Source organism: Lolium rigidum, chromosome 3 (assembly GCF_022539505.1).
Source record: "Lolium rigidum isolate FL_2022 chromosome 3, APGP_CSIRO_Lrig_0.1, whole genome shotgun sequence".
In the NCBI taxonomy this organism is placed as follows: Eukaryota; Viridiplantae; Streptophyta; class Magnoliopsida; order Poales; family Poaceae; genus Lolium; species Lolium rigidum.
The window spans coordinates 137,788,597-137,807,687 of record NC_061510.1 but is presented as its reverse complement, the minus strand read 5'-3'; the positions used below and the strand labels follow the sequence as shown (position 1 = coordinate 137,807,687).

The 19,091-nt window shown below is 47.2% G+C and overlaps 2 protein-coding genes across 3 annotated transcripts; one reads left to right on the top strand and one right to left on the bottom strand.

Moving 5' to 3' along the window:
- The first annotated feature begins 6,415 nt into the window (after positions 1–6,415).
- Positions 6,416–13,066, top strand: LOC124702382 (proteoglycan 4-like). Of its 2 annotated transcripts, XM_047234520.1 has the most exons (11): positions 6,416–6,527; positions 7,290–7,460; positions 7,600–7,785; positions 7,891–8,002; positions 8,132–8,165; positions 9,095–9,129; positions 9,224–9,258; positions 9,334–9,486; positions 9,725–12,165; positions 12,549–12,629; positions 12,719–13,066. In XM_047234520.1, exons 2-11 carry the CDS (start codon positions 7,390–7,392, stop codon positions 12,784–12,786), a joined length of 3,216 nt encoding a protein of 1,071 aa, XP_047090476.1. In that variant the 5' UTR covers positions 6,416–6,527; positions 7,290–7,389; the 3' UTR covers positions 12,787–13,066. The 2 variants fall into 2 exon arrangements, with proteins under 2 accessions (XP_047090476.1, XP_047090477.1); XM_047234521.1 differs by lacking the exons at positions 12,549–12,629; positions 12,719–13,066 and having other exon boundaries at positions 9,725–11,564; positions 11,656–11,787.
- A 359-nt stretch (positions 13,067–13,425) lies between these two features.
- On the bottom strand, positions 13,426–16,601 carry LOC124695565 (2,3-bisphosphoglycerate-independent phosphoglycerate mutase-like). The gene is made up of 9 exons (XM_047228395.1): positions 16,449–16,601; positions 16,221–16,348; positions 15,414–15,564; positions 15,137–15,340; positions 14,599–15,023; positions 14,302–14,494; positions 14,029–14,124; positions 13,772–13,927; positions 13,426–13,687 (listed from the first exon to the last, which is right to left on the bottom strand). The coding sequence occupies exons 1-9, from the start codon at positions 16,599–16,601 to the stop codon at positions 13,490–13,492; spliced, it is 1,704 nt and encodes a 567-aa protein (XP_047084351.1). The 3' UTR covers positions 13,426–13,489.
- Between the last annotated feature and the right edge of the window lie 2,490 nt (positions 16,602–19,091).

The following is a 19,091-nucleotide window of genomic DNA, read 5'->3' as shown; positions in this document are numbered from 1 at the left end:
GTGGCAGCGGTAGTCGGAATTCTGCAAACAAATAAAAAGGGATCACATAAGAAATGACTTCATCACAACAGAGACGCGCCATACTCGGAAACTTACGGGGCGCCGGGGATGATGGGGCGCGAGAGTTTGCCTGCTGTGGCAAGCATCTTCAAACGTTCCCGCTCCGCTTTCCTCGAGTCTAGCGGAGGGGGCTTGGTGATCTTGGGCTTCTTGGCGGAGGCCTCGCCGCTGGCTCCGGCTTCAGAGCCGGGAGCTTTGGCGCGGGGACGCTTTGAAGGTCGAGGGGCTGCCTTGCGGGGTGCCTGCTCCTCTTCCTCCTCTTCGTCATCTGGAACCTCCTCCGCCGCGTCGCTGCTGACGGGGACACGAAGTATGGCGCGAAAGTTTTCCTCCACCAAAGTATCGAGCTGGAAGGAAAGCTACAATAAGTTAGTCAACATCCAAAAACTTGTGAAGTTTGAAGTAACGAAGGGATCAAAGCTTACCGAAGGACACTGGTTGTTTGTATAAATATCTTTGATCAATTCCGGGATCGGTTGACCCCGGCCTATCTTCACGAGCGTCTTGAATCTCCTCTTGAGAGAATCAGCCGGAAGGTTGTGGCGGGTAGCTCGGAGCTGGTTGTCCGCCCCGGTGTATGCGCAGATTAACCGCGCATTGTACCGTAGTGGCTGGATCCGCCGGGTGAACCAGCTAAGTGTGAGCTGAGTGATGACCCACAAGTATAGGGGATCGCAACAGTCTTCGAGGGAAGTAAAACCCAAATTTATTGATTCGACACAAGGGGAGGTAAAGAATACTTATAAGTCTTAACAACTGAGTTGTCAATTCAGCTGCACCTGGAAAAACACTAGTAACAGGGGTGATGTGAAAGTAGCAGTAATATGAGAGCAGTAGTAACAGTAACACAGCAGCAGTAATAGCAATATGAGAGCAATGGTACCAGAAAATAGTGGATACTACTTCCAATGACATGTGGAACGCGTATATAATGATGCGAGATGGACCGGGGTTCCCAGCTATCTACACTAGTGGCAACTCTCCAATAACAAGTGTTGGGTGAACAAATTACAGTTGGGCAATTGATAGGATTGATAAGGCATTAAGAAAGAACATCAATTCATTAATCATGTAGGCATGTTTTCCATATTTAGTCGTACGTGCTCGCAATGAGAAACTTGCACAACATCTATTGTCCTACCAGCCGGTGGCAGCCGGGCCTCTAGGGAAACTACTGGATATTAAGGTACTCCTTTTAATAGAGTACCGGAGCAAAGCATTAACACTCCGTGAAAACATGTGATCCTCACATCACCGCCATCCCTCCGGTTGTCCCGATTTCGTCACTTCGGGGCCTTTGGTTCCGGACGGTGACATGTGCATACAACTTGTAGATACAATCTAAGCAATAATTATAGAGCTCAAATCTAAGATCATGCCACTCGGGCCCTAGTGACAAGCATTAAGCATAACAAGATTGCAGCAACAATAACTTCATAAACTTTGTAGATAGACTAATCATAATGTATCATCCATCGGATCCCAACAAACACAACACAGATTACATCAGATGGATCTCAATCATGTAAGGCAGCTCATGAGATCATTGTATTGAAGTACATGGGGGAGAGAATACCAACTAGCTACAGCTAGAACCCGTAGTCCATGGGGGAACTACTCACGGAGCATGATGGAGGCGGTGGCGTTGATGGAGATGGCTTCCGGGGCACTTCCCCGTCCCGGCGAGGTGCCGGGACGAGACTTCTGTCCCCGAATTGGAGTTTCGCGATGGCGGCGGCGCCCCTGGAGTCTTTTTGGAGTTTCGTCAAGTGGTACGGTGTTTTTAGGTCGAAAGGGGTTAAATAGGCGAAGAGGCGGCGTCAGAGGGGCACCAGGGTGGCCTCCTCATAGGGGGGCGCGGCCTGGGGCTAGCCCGCGCGGCCCACCCTCCTGGTGGCCCCCTGGCTCTCCTCCGACTCTTCTTCGGTGTTCTGGATGCTTCCGAGAAAAATAAGATCTTTGGCGTTGATTTCGTCCAATTCCGAGAATATTGCCCGAACAGCCTTTCTGGAACCAAAAACAGCAGAAAACAGGAACTGGCACTGTGGCATCTTGTTAATAGGTTAGTTCCGGAAAACGCATAAAAACATCATAAAGTGCAAGCAAAACATGTAAGTATTGTCATAAAACAAGCATGGAACATCAGAAATTATCGATACGTTGGAGACGTATCACTGAGTTCCGGTTAGCCCGTCGTGGACTAACCAGGAGATTCTCCGCGCTGCCTTCTCCAAGATAGGAGTTTGGGCGAGCGAAGGGACGAAGCTCCAGCTCGCGAGCTCTTCCGGAGGCTCGTTGTTGAATTTGGGCAGACCCTCGTGGATCTTCAGAACTAAAGCGTTCTTCTCGTAGAACCATCCGGCGTTCCAGTACCGGACGGATTCGTGCGAATCGTGAGGAGGATACATGCGGCCAGTTCGGAGCATGAACGTCATGCTTCCGCAGTTCAACATGGCTTTGTCCTTCGTTTCTTTCTTCACTCGGAAGAAAAACTGCCATAGTCTGATGTCTGGTCGGATTCCGAGATGCCCTTCGCAAAGTGTTGCGAAGTTGGAGAGCAGAAGGTATGAGTTGGGACATATGTTGTGGGGCTGGAGCCCGTAAGTGTTGAGGACGGAGAGAAAGAATTCCGAACAGGGGAGCGATAGTCCGCGTTCCACCCAAGCTTTGGTCATGACAACTTCTCCGGCACCGGGCTTGGGGACGACGGTGTCGCGTATGAAGCTCCAGTGAGCGGAGATCATACCCTCGTTCTGGAGCTCTCTGAGCTCCACGTCGGTAGTTTCGCAAGGCCACCATTGACCCCGCTCTCCTTCGCGGATCCGAGCCTTGGAGGCCTTCTTGTTTTCCGTCTCCTGCACTTTGGCTGCCATTCTCGCTTGGTCTTCGAGTTCTTCTTGGAGTTCTTGAGCGGTTGGGATCCGGTTTAGTTTGGTGCTGGAAGATGCGGAAAAAGGTTGAGCTAGCCGGATGTCGGAAACATATGGTGGAAGATATGCGATGGGATCCGGGCAGATTGGTTCTAGCAAACTGGGATCCGGGTTATTCGGAGAACTACCAGTACAATGCGAATCATGCGACATGCTTCCGGCTGCACCCATGCAAAGTGTTTGAGTAACCGGAACTACTCTAATCTACTTCTTCTTCTACAAGTCCGGTGCACGTACCGTTAATGGCGCGGCGGTCCGGCGATGCTCCGGTGGGATGAAGGTCACCGAACTTGCTCCAAAACGACCCGCGCGACCACGAATCGGCGGCGGGAGAGAATTCCCGATCAACCGGGGCGATCTTGGCGCGAGGGGAGGCTTGGAGCGGCGGTGCACGGAGTTTCCCGTGGAGAAGGTTCGCCGGAGATTGGATCTGGACGGCGGCGCAGTCGAAGGTGGAAGACGAAGTGGGTAGTGCGGTGAAAGAATGCAAAGTTACCGCGCGTGGGGGTATTTATAGACCTTTGCGCGGAGATTCGCATTTCGGATCCGACGGTGGAAACTGAACGGTCTCACCGTTGGATGCATGACGCGTGTCTTAGGTTAAAAGCGGTAAAATGACGTGGAGGTAACTTAACCATGCACTCCCGAAATTTCCGGCTGAAGATTCGCATCTGAAGATTTATCGCGGGAAGTTAGGAGGTTGTGCGCGGGAAAGATGAAAACTCCGTTACATTATCGATTATTGAAGGACGTATGATTTCCGAGAAGATGATGTCGGAAACAAGAAAGTTTGGAAGCTCTTCAAGATTCTCTTCGGTTCCGAGTTATTTGAAGACGGAAGAATGATGAATCTCGGAGAACTTCGGGGGCTACTGTTGTGGGTATACTTTATGGGTATATCAACGACATGGCATGGATCCGGCAAGCCTGGGTGGCCCACAGACGGTGATGGTGGCATGTGGCCCATCGGGCGGCCCAGTTGCTGTTGATCGTGAAGGATGAAGTCCAGCCAGGAACAAGGAGCCGGATCCTAACCGACCTACGAAGGAGGCCGGATCCGTGGAGGCCCATAAAGTATCCGGATCCAGCACGACCAAGAGGGAAGGCGGATCCTTGACGTACACGGCAAGATATTGTACCGTAGTTAGGCAACTTATATTCCGGCTAGGACTCTCCATGTAAACCCTAGATCCGTGCGTCTATATAAGCCGGATCCCGGGAGCCCTAGAGGCACAACCACAACCATTGTAACAACGCGCAAGCGCCCAGATAATTCCGGACAAGCGGCGAGTAGGCCCTGTCATCGTGCAGGTGTTCCGAAGCTGGGTAACTCGCGTACCACCGTCCCGTGTGCACTCCGCCCTATGACCCCTACTTCTTCTCCCCCTCGTGAGGATCCCTCCTCCGAGGTACCGTCGAATAGGCAACGACAGCCCCCTATAGGCATCTCCTGTTCAAAAACGATGCCCTCAAAAGGGAAACCACACCGGAGGTGCCGCCATGGCTCCACGTACCCTCTGAGTTGGGAGGTACTTATTCCAACCTCACGATGTAGCCACCGCCGACTCACAATCCCACAAAAGACACTGAAACAACCTAAAAAATGGAAACTCCATGCCATCAATGGAATGTGGCCCGTGACACCTCCAAGCCCCAATGCTACGTGAGGCGGAGCTGATCGGCGGCATCGCCAGCCCTAGATGGATTTTTGCCCACCGCTGACGTCTTATCAGCTGCTCTCACGTACCGGTTCAATGCGTTGCAAGATCAAGCACTTTTGAAGAATCCTATTTTTGGTCCCACTATATTTGAATTATTGATTGATGCTCAATTTATCGGATATCCTTGTCCCATGTGTTTTAAATTTGAAAAGTGTAACCCTCAATAATAGCACTATTTTATGTGACCCGTTTATAAATTTCCTAGGATTTGTCAATCAGATTTAATACAAGAATGCATAATAAAGGCTAAAGAAAATTCCTCTGTGAGTGTGAGGGCATTCTGGTCAATTGGCCTTACGTTTCCCACCGACCGACGGCCTCCTTTCCTGCCCAGCATTCAAACCCCAGGCGCACTCCACGGGTACACAAAACACCAGGCCAGTGGCAGGACAGTAAATACCCGCAAACCACAGTGTCATTTCCCCGTTCCGCTCCCCGGTCATTTAAACCCCGCATTCCCCACTTGTCAGCGTAGCCTTGTGCCACGAAAACACGAAAAACCCCATCAGCTAGATCCCGCGATCGCATACCCTAGGCCACCCTCTAGGTGAACCGGAAGAGCACATCAGGTAAAGAAGACTCTCAACGAATACCTCTGTGATGCACGCTGAAGAAGACGTTCCCGTCATAGATCCACCAAACCATTTTCAAGTCAAAAATCTGCATACACTTCGTCAGACTTGCCATCGATGCCACCATGACGCCAAACAGTGCCACCAACCTGGGTGAGTCCGTCCAACCGCGTCCATTGTCGAGACCCCGCTGCACCATGCCACAGAGACCCACCAACTTCGACACAGTCGATGGAACACCGCTCCGCCGGATGATCCCCTATAGGCATCTCGTGTTCCAAAAACGATGCCCTCAAGAGGGGAAACAACACCGGAGGTGCCGCCATGGCTCCACGTACCCTCCGCCGGCGCTAGACGTATCACCGGAGCGAGGATAGAGTTGGGAGGAACTTATTCCAACCTCACGATGTAGCCACCGTCGACTCACCATCCCACAAAAGACACTGAAACAACCTAAAAAAATAGAAACTCCCTATCGGCAATGGACCGTGGTCCGTGACACCTCCAAGGCCCCAATGCTACCTGAGGCAGAGCCGATCTGCGGCATCGCCAGCGAGGAGAATGAAACCCTATATGGATTTGTGGCCACCGCCTCCTGATGGCTTATTAGCTGCTCTCACATACCGGTTTAATGCGTTGCAAGATCAAGCATTTTTGAAGAATCCTATTTCTAGGCCTACTATATTTGAATTATTGATTGATACTCAATTTATCGGATATCCTTGTCCCATGTGTTTTAAATTTGAAAAGTGTAACCCCCAATAATAACACTACTATTTTATGTGACCCGTTTATAAATTTCCTAGGATTTGTCAATCAGATTTAATACTCTAAGAACGCATAATAAAGGCCTAAAAATATTCCTCTGTGAGTGTGAGGGCATTCTGGTCAATCGGCCTTCCGTTTCCCACCGACCGACGGCCTCCTTTCCTGCCCAGCATTCAAACCCCAGGCGCACTCCACGGGTACACAAAACACCAGGCCAGTGGCACGACAGTAAATACCTGCAAACCACAGTGTCATTTCCCCGTCTCTACCCCGGTCATTTAAACCCCGCATTCCCCACTTGTCCCTTTTCCTCCCGTCCATTTCCTGCACTTGCTCGCTGCTGCAACTGCCCCACGGAAACAAAAAAAAAAAAGGAATTCGCAGAACAAAAATTCTCCGTTGGTTCCGAATTTTCGATCCAGTCCGCGCGCCGCCGGATCGGATGCGGGAAGCGGAGGCCGCCGCCGCCGTCTCCGGTAAGGCATTCGCTCGCTGCTGATGTTTTTCCCGGATGTTTTTCGTTGCGGTCGCGGGGTGGTAGCTTGCTTCAGGTCTAAGCGTGTGAGGGCGGAAGGGGCCGGTGAGCGGGCGCTGTCGCCTCTGGTTCTTCTGGAATCTGGATCCGCGTCCTGTCGCTTCGGTTTTCTGCGAACCGTGGGGGAGTTGCGTCGCGTTGCCTGGATCTCTCTCGGGCTCTGAGTTTTTGTTTTGCCGAGGATTGGGGTTTTGGATCCGGGACCGCCCGTGGTTCGGTTGGAAACTTCGCATTTCTGATTCAGCGCCCCCGGTGCTCGGTCTAGTAGCAAAGGTGGAAGATCTGTTCTGACGGTACTCGAATTTCGGTTGAACTTGTTTCGGTGTTTTGATCTCTCATCTGGGATTCCGGTTGCGTGACTGACAGTGGATGCAGTCATTTAGTGTTTGGTCAAGCTCATAGCACGCGATGCAGGTGTATTTGTTAACTTGATGTTTTAGTGCTAGCAGCCCATAAGCTTGTATCTGATTTGGGAACATGATGAAGCGGAATGAATGCCTTTCAATAAGTGTGCGGTGGGTTGGGCAATACATCCAATCTGCTTGCCCTACACTTGGTTGCTTCCTTGACGTTGAAAGTGACATGCCTGTGTATTGGCTTATTGGCGTTTACGTCCTTGGCATTACCATGCTCGTTCTTCTTTCTGATCTGTCCCCTTTTGCAAGGTTGGTGATGTTTGTGCTGATTTTCCTGCTGTTTGCAGGTCTTTGAAGTGGACGAGGAGCTGACCCCATCTCGAGAAATCCTAGTGTAGGAGTTGGTGCCTATTTGAGTGTTTTGTCGCCTCCGTGGTTGTAGGCAAAATGGATGGGGGAGTTGCTAGCAACGTGGCGCTTGATTCTGCTCTTTTCCATGTGAACTTAACCAAAAACAGGTGAACACTTATTTATCATTCACCAGATTTTCCTTGCTGCATTGAGCTGAAAACTGCATTTCATGGATACACCATACCGAGCCTTTCAATCTGATATATATCTTGACTCATACTGTTTTGTGAAACTTTCTGTCTCCAGGTATGAGGCTATTGCTTGTAGCGAAGAGAGTGCTGAATCGGTAGCATCTGGTCCTTTTGATCAACTAGTCCTGCACTTGGAAGATGCCAAAAACTTCCAATCTCGTTCATCAAGTGGCTCATTTAAGCTGTTATTGGCTGGAGATGCAAGACGCTCTACCTGGTTCACAAAATCCACCTTAGAGAGGTATTGCACCTGGACCTTGTTCTAGTTCCAGTCTACCTGGTTCACAAACTCCAAATGTTACAGTTATAATATTTACTAAATTGAGCATCCGTACCACTCTACCAGATTCCTTCATATCATAAATTCGCCCGATGCACCAAAAACAGCGAATGGAATTTTACAGGAGATGTCTCAGCTGGAGGAAACTAGAAAATTTCATGATTCTCTTTACTCCAAGGTATCACTAGTTAGCCCGAAAATAAGTAAACCATGTACCTTAGCGAAGTTTGATTGCATATTTAAGTCCAGATTGTATCTAAAAGAAGCAGCAGATGCCGTAAATAATAAAATGCATCTGTTTATGTAGGAGCAACAAAGTCTTATGGGTGGTGCTCTTACAGGTATGTTTAAAGAAAGTTTTGCTTTTCCATTGTTATTTGTACATGAAAACCGTCACAACCTTTCAGTTTGTATGCACTATGGCTTCTGTCCCATTTTATGAAGTTTATCTAATATGATATTGGGTTTGTTTTTCGTGCCATTTTTAGTGATGCAGAGTGGACATTTCAAGAACAACTTAGCTGTATTCTTATAGGCCCATTAGTCATTCCCTTGTTAAAAAAAATGATTCCCGGTGTTGATGGATTTGTGTCAGTGTTTACTTGGTGACTTCAATTCCTTCACTATAGTTGGTGACATTAGTTCCTTGAGTATTATGTTGGTAATTTTAGCGAACATTTGCGATTCGATATCAATAGCAATAAGCTAGCAAACCACTACTTTGTTGGCGCATTGAGCCCATTGCCATATTTTCCTGAATCTGTCCTTGTTTCTTGCTAGTTGCCATACACAACCAGCTCTTAAATTGTACCCATGATTCTTATGCTTATCACTGAAATAAATACAGTTGGCAGCTCAAATTCTAATAATAATCCATTGTACGCAGCCAGTTCTTCCAAAGATTCGTCTACACCTTCTATTGGGAATCTGCTTGTTTATACTCATTTTCTCCTTCCTGGCACAATATACCAAACCTGAGCCTGTTGCATTTGGCCTGGAACAAAAAAAATCTCAAATATTATATCAGGGCCCATTGAAAAGTTTCACACCAATTTTTTTGCATGCTTGCTAATGCACATGAAAGTACTGTATTAATAAAGATAGGCACTGAAAATTATAGGGAACTGTTGTATATCATCAGGGATATTTAGTTATAATTTACAAGAAAATTCTGCACATTGCAAGGGGCGCATATCTTCCTCACCGAATGTCTTATTTCTAGCTTATATTGGTACAGTGCGTAATTTATGACGACATTCTATCTTTGCAGGAGGTCTCTTCAGTACCATTGGCATACCACAACAGGTGATTTCCTTTTGTGAAAAGCTTCCAATTATTTTATATGTATGCATTTTTATGTTTCATTTGCTTACATTTTAGTTCTTAAAATTACTTTCAGGGAAATGTTGGCCCAAACTCCTCCGTGGCTACAAAGTAAAGCCTTTTCCTTTTCCGGCTACTCAATTTCGCCCTTCCTTTAATTGACATTTTTATAATTGAATGCGCAAGGAATGAATTACTTCGAGCACTGGATTTGAGGCTGTCAGCATTGAAAGAAGAGATCCTGGTCTTATTGAGTCGAGCAGTTGGCTCTAATTTGTCAAATAAAGAAATATCAAATTTGTCTACTTTTGTTCAGCATTTCGGGACATCAGAGTTTAGGTATGACACAAGATTATTATAGATTTGTATCCTTGTTTTTGTATGTACAATCAGAAAGTGCATATCATTCTACTATCTGATCCTCTGCGACACTCATAAAGCTGCCCAACTTCTTTTCTTGTAATTAGCTTGCTTTTGAGAATACAATGCCGTGCCCTCATTTTTAGAACATATTTTTCATAGCTTTTCCATTATGTGATACAAGAAGCTAATGGTTGGTGTTTCTCCTTTTTCATAGTTGGTTGATGCGTTGCCTACTGTTGATCCGGGATTGCCAGCCCTCTGTGCTCGCTCAACAGAAAGATTCCACTACTGAGCGACATGATGATGCACTTGAGATTCGCGATATCAGCTCCCAGACCAATATCCAGAGACCTATTACCAATAATGTCTCTCCAGCAAAGCTTGCACAAGTTGAACGTAAAATGTCAATGGAAAGCGATGATTCCTCCGAGTCCAGTGATGAAGAGGAGCCTGTTGTTGAAAGAAGCCGGCCTCTTATGAGATCTGCCTCCCCTAGGCGGTCTGCTTCTCCAATGAGAAGGGTTCAAATTGGGAGATCAGGATCTCGTCGGTCAACACCAATTGCCATCAAGAGCCTCAGCTACTTCCCTCCTAGCCAGAGAGTTGCTTTGGACAAAGATGACGAAAGCAGCTGCAATGGTGAAACGGACCAGCCGCCAAGGAGATCTGACAACAACATAAGAAGGATGAGCGTGCAAGATGCAATTAGTCTTTTTGAGAACAAGCAAAAGGGTCCGAATCCGGATTCTGAAAGTAAGAAAGCTGGCTTGGTTGCTACCAAATCAGTACTACGAAGGTGGAGTTCAGGAATGGGTGACTCTTTGAATAGTAGTATGTCAGAAGAAAAAACCTCAGATTCTACATCTCAAACTAAATCCAACAGTATGGCTCCTAACGAAGAGAAGAATGAAGCAGAATTACAGGTCGAGACAGATGCAGCGCCAAGCAGTGTTGTCGCACCCGAGGTAGGAAGTTACCATGGCGATGGTCATGGCATTGCAGGGTCAGAAATGGAAAATGTGGTGTCACACCATACAAATATTTCTTCTGAGCAAACACATTCTGGGCAGGAGTCAAACAGTGACAGGGCAATGGCCTCTGCTGAGTGGAACCGCCAGAAGGAAGCCGAACTTAACCAAATGTTAATGAAAATGATGGAGGTCATGCCTGGAAAATTTGCAGGAGCCAATGTCACTGCTGCTGGGCTCATTTCTGCAAATGAGAAGAAAGGTGGACAGCAAAGAGAGAAGCGAGACACAAAAGTTCGCACCGAGAAAGGTGGAAAGCGACTAGCAAAGGAAGCGAACACCAAGCTCTTAAAGGAATCAGTTGGCCAGAACACCAAGCCCCTCAAGGAACAGAACAAAGCAGCAGTTACCCCGAAAGTCAGCACCATAACAGAGAAACGTAATTCACCTGTTCCTCAAAGGCCCCGGAGAAATTCGTCACCTCCAGTCTTGCCAAAGGAAGTGGCATCAAAGACACCAGCCAAAAGGAGTTCCCCAAAACCATCACCTGCACCAGCTACCCGTAGTTCATGGTCTGGGTCTCTTACTAAAGCAACTACTAGTACTGCACAGAAAACTAAGAACTCTCCTGGAGTGGCTTCAACATTGACACCAACTAGCCGGAGAAGGGCCGTGACAACACCACCATCATCTCAGCCGGTGTCAAAGGTGGAAAAAACCCTTCATCCAGTGAAGAACAAGAAAGAACCCGTGACTGCTGCAAAGCCAGCCATTAAGGTGCAAGAAGAGAAGAAGACAAGGACATCAACAAAGCCGAGCAGAGTGCCTAAAAGTTCACCTGCTTCAGAAGAAAAATCAAGTGCAACAACAAAGTCAAGCTTGTACAACAAGGTCCCCAAAAAAAGCAGTGTTGTACCACTAGAATCCAAACCTGTGAAGAAAGCCACTGGGATCAGTCAGGGTGTTGGTTCTGTTGCTGTTAAGACTAAGGTGCTGCAGCTAGGTGACTCTCCGAAGGACATTGGAAGTGTTACCCAAGTAGAAGATAAGGAGGAATCTCCTGTGACAACCGAGCCAACTACCAAGGTACCCGAGGCTGTTCTTGCTCAACCAGCACATGATGTTGATGAAAATATAGAAATTTCCCTCGATAATGACTTGAATATTGAAAAAACAGAAAACACGGGCCCGAGTGTAACTGCGCCAGAAACGGGCTCCAGTGACAAGGTTGAGCCCTCTGTCATTGAGGTCAAACCTCTTGACGAGGACATGGACATCTCATCAGCTGCCTGGGTAGAAGTAGAACATCAAGAAGTTACTGATGTGGGTGAAAGTGTGACAGGCGAGGATGTCACCTCACCAGCAATCGAACCATTGCCATCATCAAGCCCAAAAATCCGACATTCATTGTCACAAATGTTGCAAGCAGATAGCAACGAACCAGAAATTATTGAGTGGGGAAATGCTGAAAACCCACCTGCAATAGTTTTTCATAAAGATTCTCCAAAGGGATTCAAGAGACTTCTAAAATTTGCTCGGAAAAACAAAGGAGACAACACTAATGGCTGGGCAAGCTCATCGGTAGTTTCTGAAGGAGAAGATGAACAAGAAGAATCTGGTGCTAGTGATGGTGCGAATTCGAGCAGGAGAACTTTTGATGGTTCCAAGACTAATAGCATCTTGTCAGGTACCTTTTCCAGCTATAATCCAGCTGGGGTTTTACATTGTACATAATGCTTTTTTTTGCAGAAAGAATCTCAATACCATGATTTCTTTAGCGCCTAAACCAGTTTTGCATTCTTGGTTCCTTCCAAAATGGTTATTCACATCACAACTTTGCCATGGCACAATGTAGCATCTTTTGAAGACAGTATAATTCTGGAAATGCAAATGCACATAAACGGAACAATAATGCATTTCTGTGTATACATAAATAATAGAGTACCTGTTGCCAGAAACCTGCCCCTCTATATTTGTCGTGTGCATTTTCCTATGCTCACCTTACCTATTTTTTAGGTTTTACATTTTTCAGTTTCAGCATTCGCATAAACCTAAACCTTATTTTTCCAGCTCAATCAACCACCAGCAGCTTCAATGCCACCAGCTCGGATAGGCTACGAGACAGGCCTGGAGCCGCGCCATCAACTAAAGGCTAGTTCCTTTTACCCAAAACTATCTACGATCATTTCCATCTACCGTTAATATACCTCTAATACATTTGTGCCTCTCTGTACGTACAGCATCAAGATCATTCTTCTCCCTCTCAAACTTCCGGAGCAGCAAGACCAATGAGTCAAAGCTTCGATAGCATGCCTTGTTATACATTGATAGTTGACCCCTCCCCAGTAGATGTACAAATGGTTTGAGGTGATTGATTGTTCGGACGGAGCCAGGTTGTTGTGTCTGGTTCTGTTTTCCTGCTGTTTGATATAGCCTCTTCCTAGTCATCCCCATATCATTACTTTCCTGATTGTCTTTCTGTACATCGTTCTTTTCCTGTTGTTTGAGATGACGGGTATGTTTCCTTGTTATCATGACTGATAACTGCCTCAAGTGAAAGATTTAACTGGATTGAGTTTGATGTATGCCTCTATCAGGCAGCTTGTGTTGAACTGATGATCGATGATCTTACCTCCCAGCCATTGGTGCTGGGAACCAATGAGCCTGAGATACATCTTTTCGTGCTGGGAAACAATGAAATCTGAGATAAACCCAGAACTCACAGGCATACCTCACTTAAGTTTTGAGCATGTCAAGCATCAGCGAAAACTTTTGGTTTGTTTCACTCGGTAACCATGAAAGCCAAAGAAATGAACCTGTCAAAAAGAGGTTCGAAATAAGTGCAGGCGACCTTACCAGGGACGACCAGATTGTCAGATACAGAGCTGGACATTTATTTACTAGTACACACAAGCATGGCGCCCTTGCTGGGATCGGTTCGGTCCATAAGATAACGTGGACATCTATGTAGCAGCGACTAGCAGAAAGGGAAATCAAATTCACTCATATTCTTATGTACGATCTGCAGATGAAGCACTAAGATATGGGGCTGCCGAGACTTCGATGAGAGTTGGCTCATAGTGATCAGGGGCCTCAAAACCATGGAGGTTCATGACTGTTGCCGCAACGTTAGCGAGTCCAGCATCTGTAAGGTCTTTCCGGAATCGAGCCCCTGAAGCAAGCCCTGGACCTCCAATAGCGATGGGGACCTGCAGGCAGTTACAGTAAAAATGAGAACTACACACTTCTGCATCCTGGACAGGGCGTTTCGATGAAACAAGCAGTGTACTTACTGGATTCAGGGTATGTGAAGTAAGGGGCTGAACATTTCCATCTTTGTCGCGAATTGGTTTCCCGGATTTATCTCTTTTCGCCATGTCCTCAGCGTTGCCATGGTCAGCTGTGACCACAAAGATGCCACCCACTTGCTCGATGGCGTCGAGGATAATCTGAATGAAAGAAATTTGTGTCCATCATAAGCACATAATTTAAAATTCAAAAAATAAGCACATAATTTCATACAGTGGCGTGGACTGCGAAGATGATATACCTTGACGGCTTCATCAGCGGCCATGCAACCAATGATGGTAGCTTCAAGGTCACCCGTATGACCAACCATATCTCCATTGGGGATGTTTACCCTCACCTACAAGATGACCACATCAGTGTTTTTTTTTTCTTTTTTCGAGGAATGACCACATCAGTGTTTGAGCTGTTACTCTTTAGTACCACTCTTTAGTTGCTACTACCAGTTGGCAATGAGTGTTTATCTGCGTTGTACATATGCATGATTTATGCTTAGGGATCTCATTTCGGCCAGTACCTGATCATATTTGCCACTTAGGATGGCATCCTTTGCCTTCTCTGCAACTTCCATGGCCTTCATTTTTGGCTGTTCATTGAAGGGTATGCCACTATCACTTGGAATTTCTTCATAATTTTCCAAGTTTGGGTTGAAGTAGCCAGACCGATTCCCGTTCCAAAAGAAGGTGACATGACCAAATTTGACAGTCTCGCTGAAGATCAAAATGAAAAGCGACGAGGACTAGTAGCATGCTCAACTGCCAGAACATTCAGATATACTACAAGGCTATTGACAGGACAAAGTACAGTGGTGTACCTGCAAGCATATGTGCGTATGCCATTGTGGGCTAAGTACTCACCAGACGTCCTCTCTATTTCCGGGGGAGCAACAAGGTAATGGCTTGGAAGTTTCAGTTCGCCATCATACTGAAGCATACCAGCATAGCGTATCTTGGGGAACCGAACACGGTCAAATTTGTCAAAAGTCTCGTACTCTAGAGCTTTTGCCAGCATCACCATGCGATCAGCTCTGAAGTTAAATGTCACAACAGCATCTCCATCCATTACAGGCCCGACCGGCTTTCCACTTTCATCAACGACAACAAAAGGGGGTAAATACTGGTCGTTGGCCTTTGGAACCTCCCTGAGCGTTTTCACAGCGTCTAGGGCATTTTGAAACTTATGGGCGGCTTCACCAAGAACCTGCGCATCCCAACCACGCTTCACAACTTGCCAATCATTCTGCATAAGAAATAGGGGCCACATTTTATGCAAGAACTTAGGCATGAACAGGAAGTGGTGAAGAAAGTCACATTTTGGAGACCATCAAAAAACAAAAAGGCTGAGGGTCTTACCTCATAACGGTCCATGGTAACATACATCCTGCCTCCACCAGATGCAACTCTTGCATCAACACCCTTCTCTCGTAACTTAGCTAGATCATTCTCAAGCGTTTCCACGAATGCGACACTGCTGCCATCCAATACATCACGCCCATCGGTAAGGATATGAACCCGTATCCTTTTCGCACCATGTTCACTAGCACCTTTCAGAAGCAACTGCTAGAGCCAAAGCATTATCAACAGCGTAGGAATGATGTTCTCTGCTGAGTGAAAAGAAATGATGTTTTACCTGCAGCTGGTCAATCCTTGAGTGTACTCCTCCATCGCTGAGCAAACCAATGAGGTGTAGAGTACCGGTCTCAAAGGACTGCTGGATGTACTTGAACCCTTCCCCCTCGTATATCTTCCCAGAGGCGAGCGCCAGATCTACCAGTTTTGCGCTGCACGTTGTGGCCATTGGCCAAGCGATCAGTAACTCGGCTTAAGTACTTTTCAGAAGTACCCCTAAATTAAAATTTATCTGGGCTCTTTTCGAAAGAGCCTAGAAAAATCAACCGTGACAGTCAGAAGCTGCACACCGTTTGTGTATGCCATTGAAATGCGTTCACAAACGCATCCTAATTAGTACTTCCTAGTTGTGCAGAAACTTAACTTGATTTGCTTTTGATCATACATGATCTTTATGCGGCACATAACGCGCAAACACGGCATCAACTTCCTAGTTGTGCTGAAATTAACATAGTTGCATTCGCCACTTACACTTGCACATTTGCATGTACTATGGCACGTCGCATCAATCCTAGCTAGGAATTAAACCAAGGTGGACAAGACAGCCACATGCCCATCCGTTTGGCCATACTCTTGTGTCCAAGAAAAATGACGTATTGGTGTTCTGATTTTATTTTCATATTAGTAATGAAGTGTCAATGTGTTACTATTTGGCATCGAAAACTTGGATTGTCACCTTATAACCATATTAATGAACAAGCCCCTTGTATGGTTTCATCAAATTTTCATGATAAACTGGTAATTTGATTATTCTTTCTAGATAGACAAGACAACAGACACAAAGCAGATCAGTGGACAGTGGTGTTACCCCTGGGCGTATATCTGGCCGGCTCCGAGGGCGTTGTGGCCGACCTCGCTGTTGCCCATGTCATCGTCCGTAGGCAGCCCCACCGCCGTCCCGTGAGCTTTGATCAGCCTCCACCGCTCCGGAGCACCCTGCGGCGTGGCGCGAACGCAAGCAGAAGAGACAGAGTTAACCAGTAGGATCACACGCACGCACATGAGCCGGTGAACTCTGGTCAGGTCACGCACGGACCTTCTTGAGGGCGTCCATGGTGGGGGTGTCGGCGACGTGGATGCAGTTGAAAGGGTCCGGCGGCGCCTCGCCCCAGCCGTCCAGCACCACCACGCCCACCACCTTCCCTTTCCCCAACCTCGGGTGGTCCGCCAGCTTCCACGGCGTCGCCATGGTGCGTCGGGGAGCTGCCTGATCAGAAGTCAGTTCCTGAAGCAGAGCGCCGAAACAGGGGAAGTGTTTTGCTGGGTCTTGGCCTTCTGGTTCTGGGAGAGGGCTGGAGAGATTGCCAAGTTTCCTAGTACATGCTCGCTTCCTCTCGAAGAGTCTGGGCGCGACGAGGCTGCAGGGTGTAAAGCTAGGTGTTCTTTGTTTAGTTCTTTCTTGTGACGAGCTGGTCCGCCGCTGAACTACTACGTGACAGTATGACGCCAACACATGGCAAATGGAGTATACCTTAACTTCCGTATCAATTTCGCAGTTTCGTTCGACAGTCGAATCGTCATGAGGTACTATGTGTTCCCATTTTTTATCCAAACATTCATGCGTATCCCAATTCAAATAGTCCAAAACAGTCTAGCTGACTCTCAGCGTGCACCCGTTAGTTGTTGTCGTTGTCTTTTGTGAACCCATCTTTAAAATGGGGATCTACTCATTAATCTTGTTAGGCCTTTCGTCGACGCCACCACAACGCCAGCAGTGCACAGGTTCAATATCACGCATCCACGGATGAGACCCCGCTGCACCATGCCGCCGAAACTCGTCCTTGTCGATGCGCTAGAAACAACACTACTCCACCGCAAAACCAGGCACTGGTCCCTCGGGGCGGCGCACATTTCCAAGAATGATGCCCCCAAGGGGGAATGGCGTAGGAGGACCGCCATCATCCGATCTATAGATCTGGGGTTTTCCCCGGAGGGTAGCGGAAGGAACTGGGGGCTTCACATCAATGATGCCTTCAAGAACGCAAGACATCGCCATCACCGGCTTCGTCCAAGTGTCGAAACCAAGATTTTCACTCCGATATGCCACACAAGAATCCACCCACCAGCCTGTGCATCGTTCCGACCACCCTCAGAACCTCGTCATCAACCAAGGACGCACCAGACCCGTTGGGCAAGCTAGCGGCACCTTGCGGCAGCCGTAGCAACACCAGTAGGAGGACAAGGCAGTGCCCCAACACCGGAGACTTGGCGAAGAGAACGCCGCATGTAACGTCGTTGGATGGGCGCTCACCACAGGCATGGTAACGCACACCGCACCTGGAACGCAGTCCATCCACGAGGAAGTGCACTGCCGCGCTGCCGGGAACTCGCAAGCACCGCAGGGATCTGCCACACCGCAGGTTGGTGGCCACCGCGATTAAAAGCTCCAATTTGTTCATGCTATTTCTATTTGCATTTTACATCATCTCAAACTTGCCAGGTATCCTCGCCTTTTCCCCCCTCTTCATTCGTTTATTTCAGATTGAAAGGACGATATGTCACCTAGAGGGGGGTGAATAGACGTTTTTAAAAACTATTACAGATTTGGCTTGTAAGAATGCTGAATTGAACTAACGTTTATTTTACAAGCACAATATCTAAATATGCTAGGCTCCACTAAGTGCAACAATAACAAATTAGATAAGCAAGATAGGCACAAGATATAAGTAACACAAGTGATAGCAAGGTATATGTAGTTCAAGCGGGATGACTATCACAAGAAAAGTAAACTTAGGTATAGAGATAACCGAGGCACGCGGAGATGAAGATGTATTCCCATGTTCCCCCACACAAGATGAGGTACGTCACGTTGGAGAGAAGCGGGCTACCACGAAGGTCTCTCGAACGCCAGAAAGGCTCACCTTCTTCTCCAAGCCAATACCACGAAGGACAAAGGCGTTTCCCTTATGGCTACCTTTTCTCCACTCTGTAGATGGCAAGCTCCACAACCACTTGACAAGATCCACGAAGGAGAAGCCCGGGCCACTTCACAATCTTCCACGAAAAGGTCACCGGAGCACCAACCGCCAAGCCAACTAGGAGGTCACCCCTCCAAGAGTAACAAGCTCACAGTCTCTCACTCGAACTAATCGTATTAGAGAGCTTAATACTATGCAAGGATGCAAAGCAAGAACACAAAGAAAAGTTCTCAAATTCTTCTCTCTCAAAACCCAGCAAAGCAACAAATGCTATGGAGGAACTAGAGAGGAAGAACAATGGTGGAAATCAACAAATGACTCCAAGATCTAGATCCCAAGAGTTCCGCTCACTTAGAGGAGGAATTGATTGGTGGGGGTTGTAGATCTAGATCTCCTCTTTCAAATCCCTGAAGAATATGAAACAATCATGGGAGGAACAGGAGGGTAAGCAAGCTCAAGAAGATCAATAATGGTGGTAAAAAAACGTGCAAAAGAACCCCTAGAACAATGGTGAAGAAGACCCTTTTATAGTCCCTCAAAATATGACCGTTTGGGGGCTAAAAGTCGAGCCACACGACGCTGAGCCCGGCAGGCCAGGCTGGGTGCCGACCTACCCAGCAACAACACCCGGCTGAAAATGCAACAACTTTTGCATTCGGACTCCGATTTTGATGATATTGGGCTCGTTGAAATCACGATAACAAGCTCTACAATATTATGCATAGAAACATCATAGTACAACCATTGAGTAAGAACATCAA

Coding starts and splice junctions, on each gene's coding strand:
- LOC124702382 (XM_047234520.1), top strand. CDS start 7,390: ATGGATGGGGGAGTTGCTAGCAACGTGGCGCTTGATTCTGCTCTTTTC. Junction 8,003..8,131: donor ATGATTCTCTTTACTCCAAG/GTATCACTAGTT, acceptor CTGTTTATGTAG/GAGCAACAAAGTCTTATGGG. Junction 12,630..12,718: donor AGCCGCGCCATCAACTAAAG/GCTAGTTCCTTT, acceptor CTGTACGTACAG/CATCAAGATCATTCTTCTCC.
- LOC124695565 (XM_047228395.1), bottom strand. CDS start 16,601: ATGGCGACGCCGTGGAAGCTGGCGGACCACCCGAGGTTGGGGAAAGGG. Junction 14,125..14,301: donor TAAGTGGCAAATATGATCAG/GTACTGGCCGAA, acceptor GTCATCTTGTAG/GTGAGGGTAAACATCCCCAA. Junction 13,688..13,771: donor CTTCACATACCCTGAATCCA/GTAAGTACACTG, acceptor AACTGCCTGCAG/GTCCCCATCGCTATTGGAGG.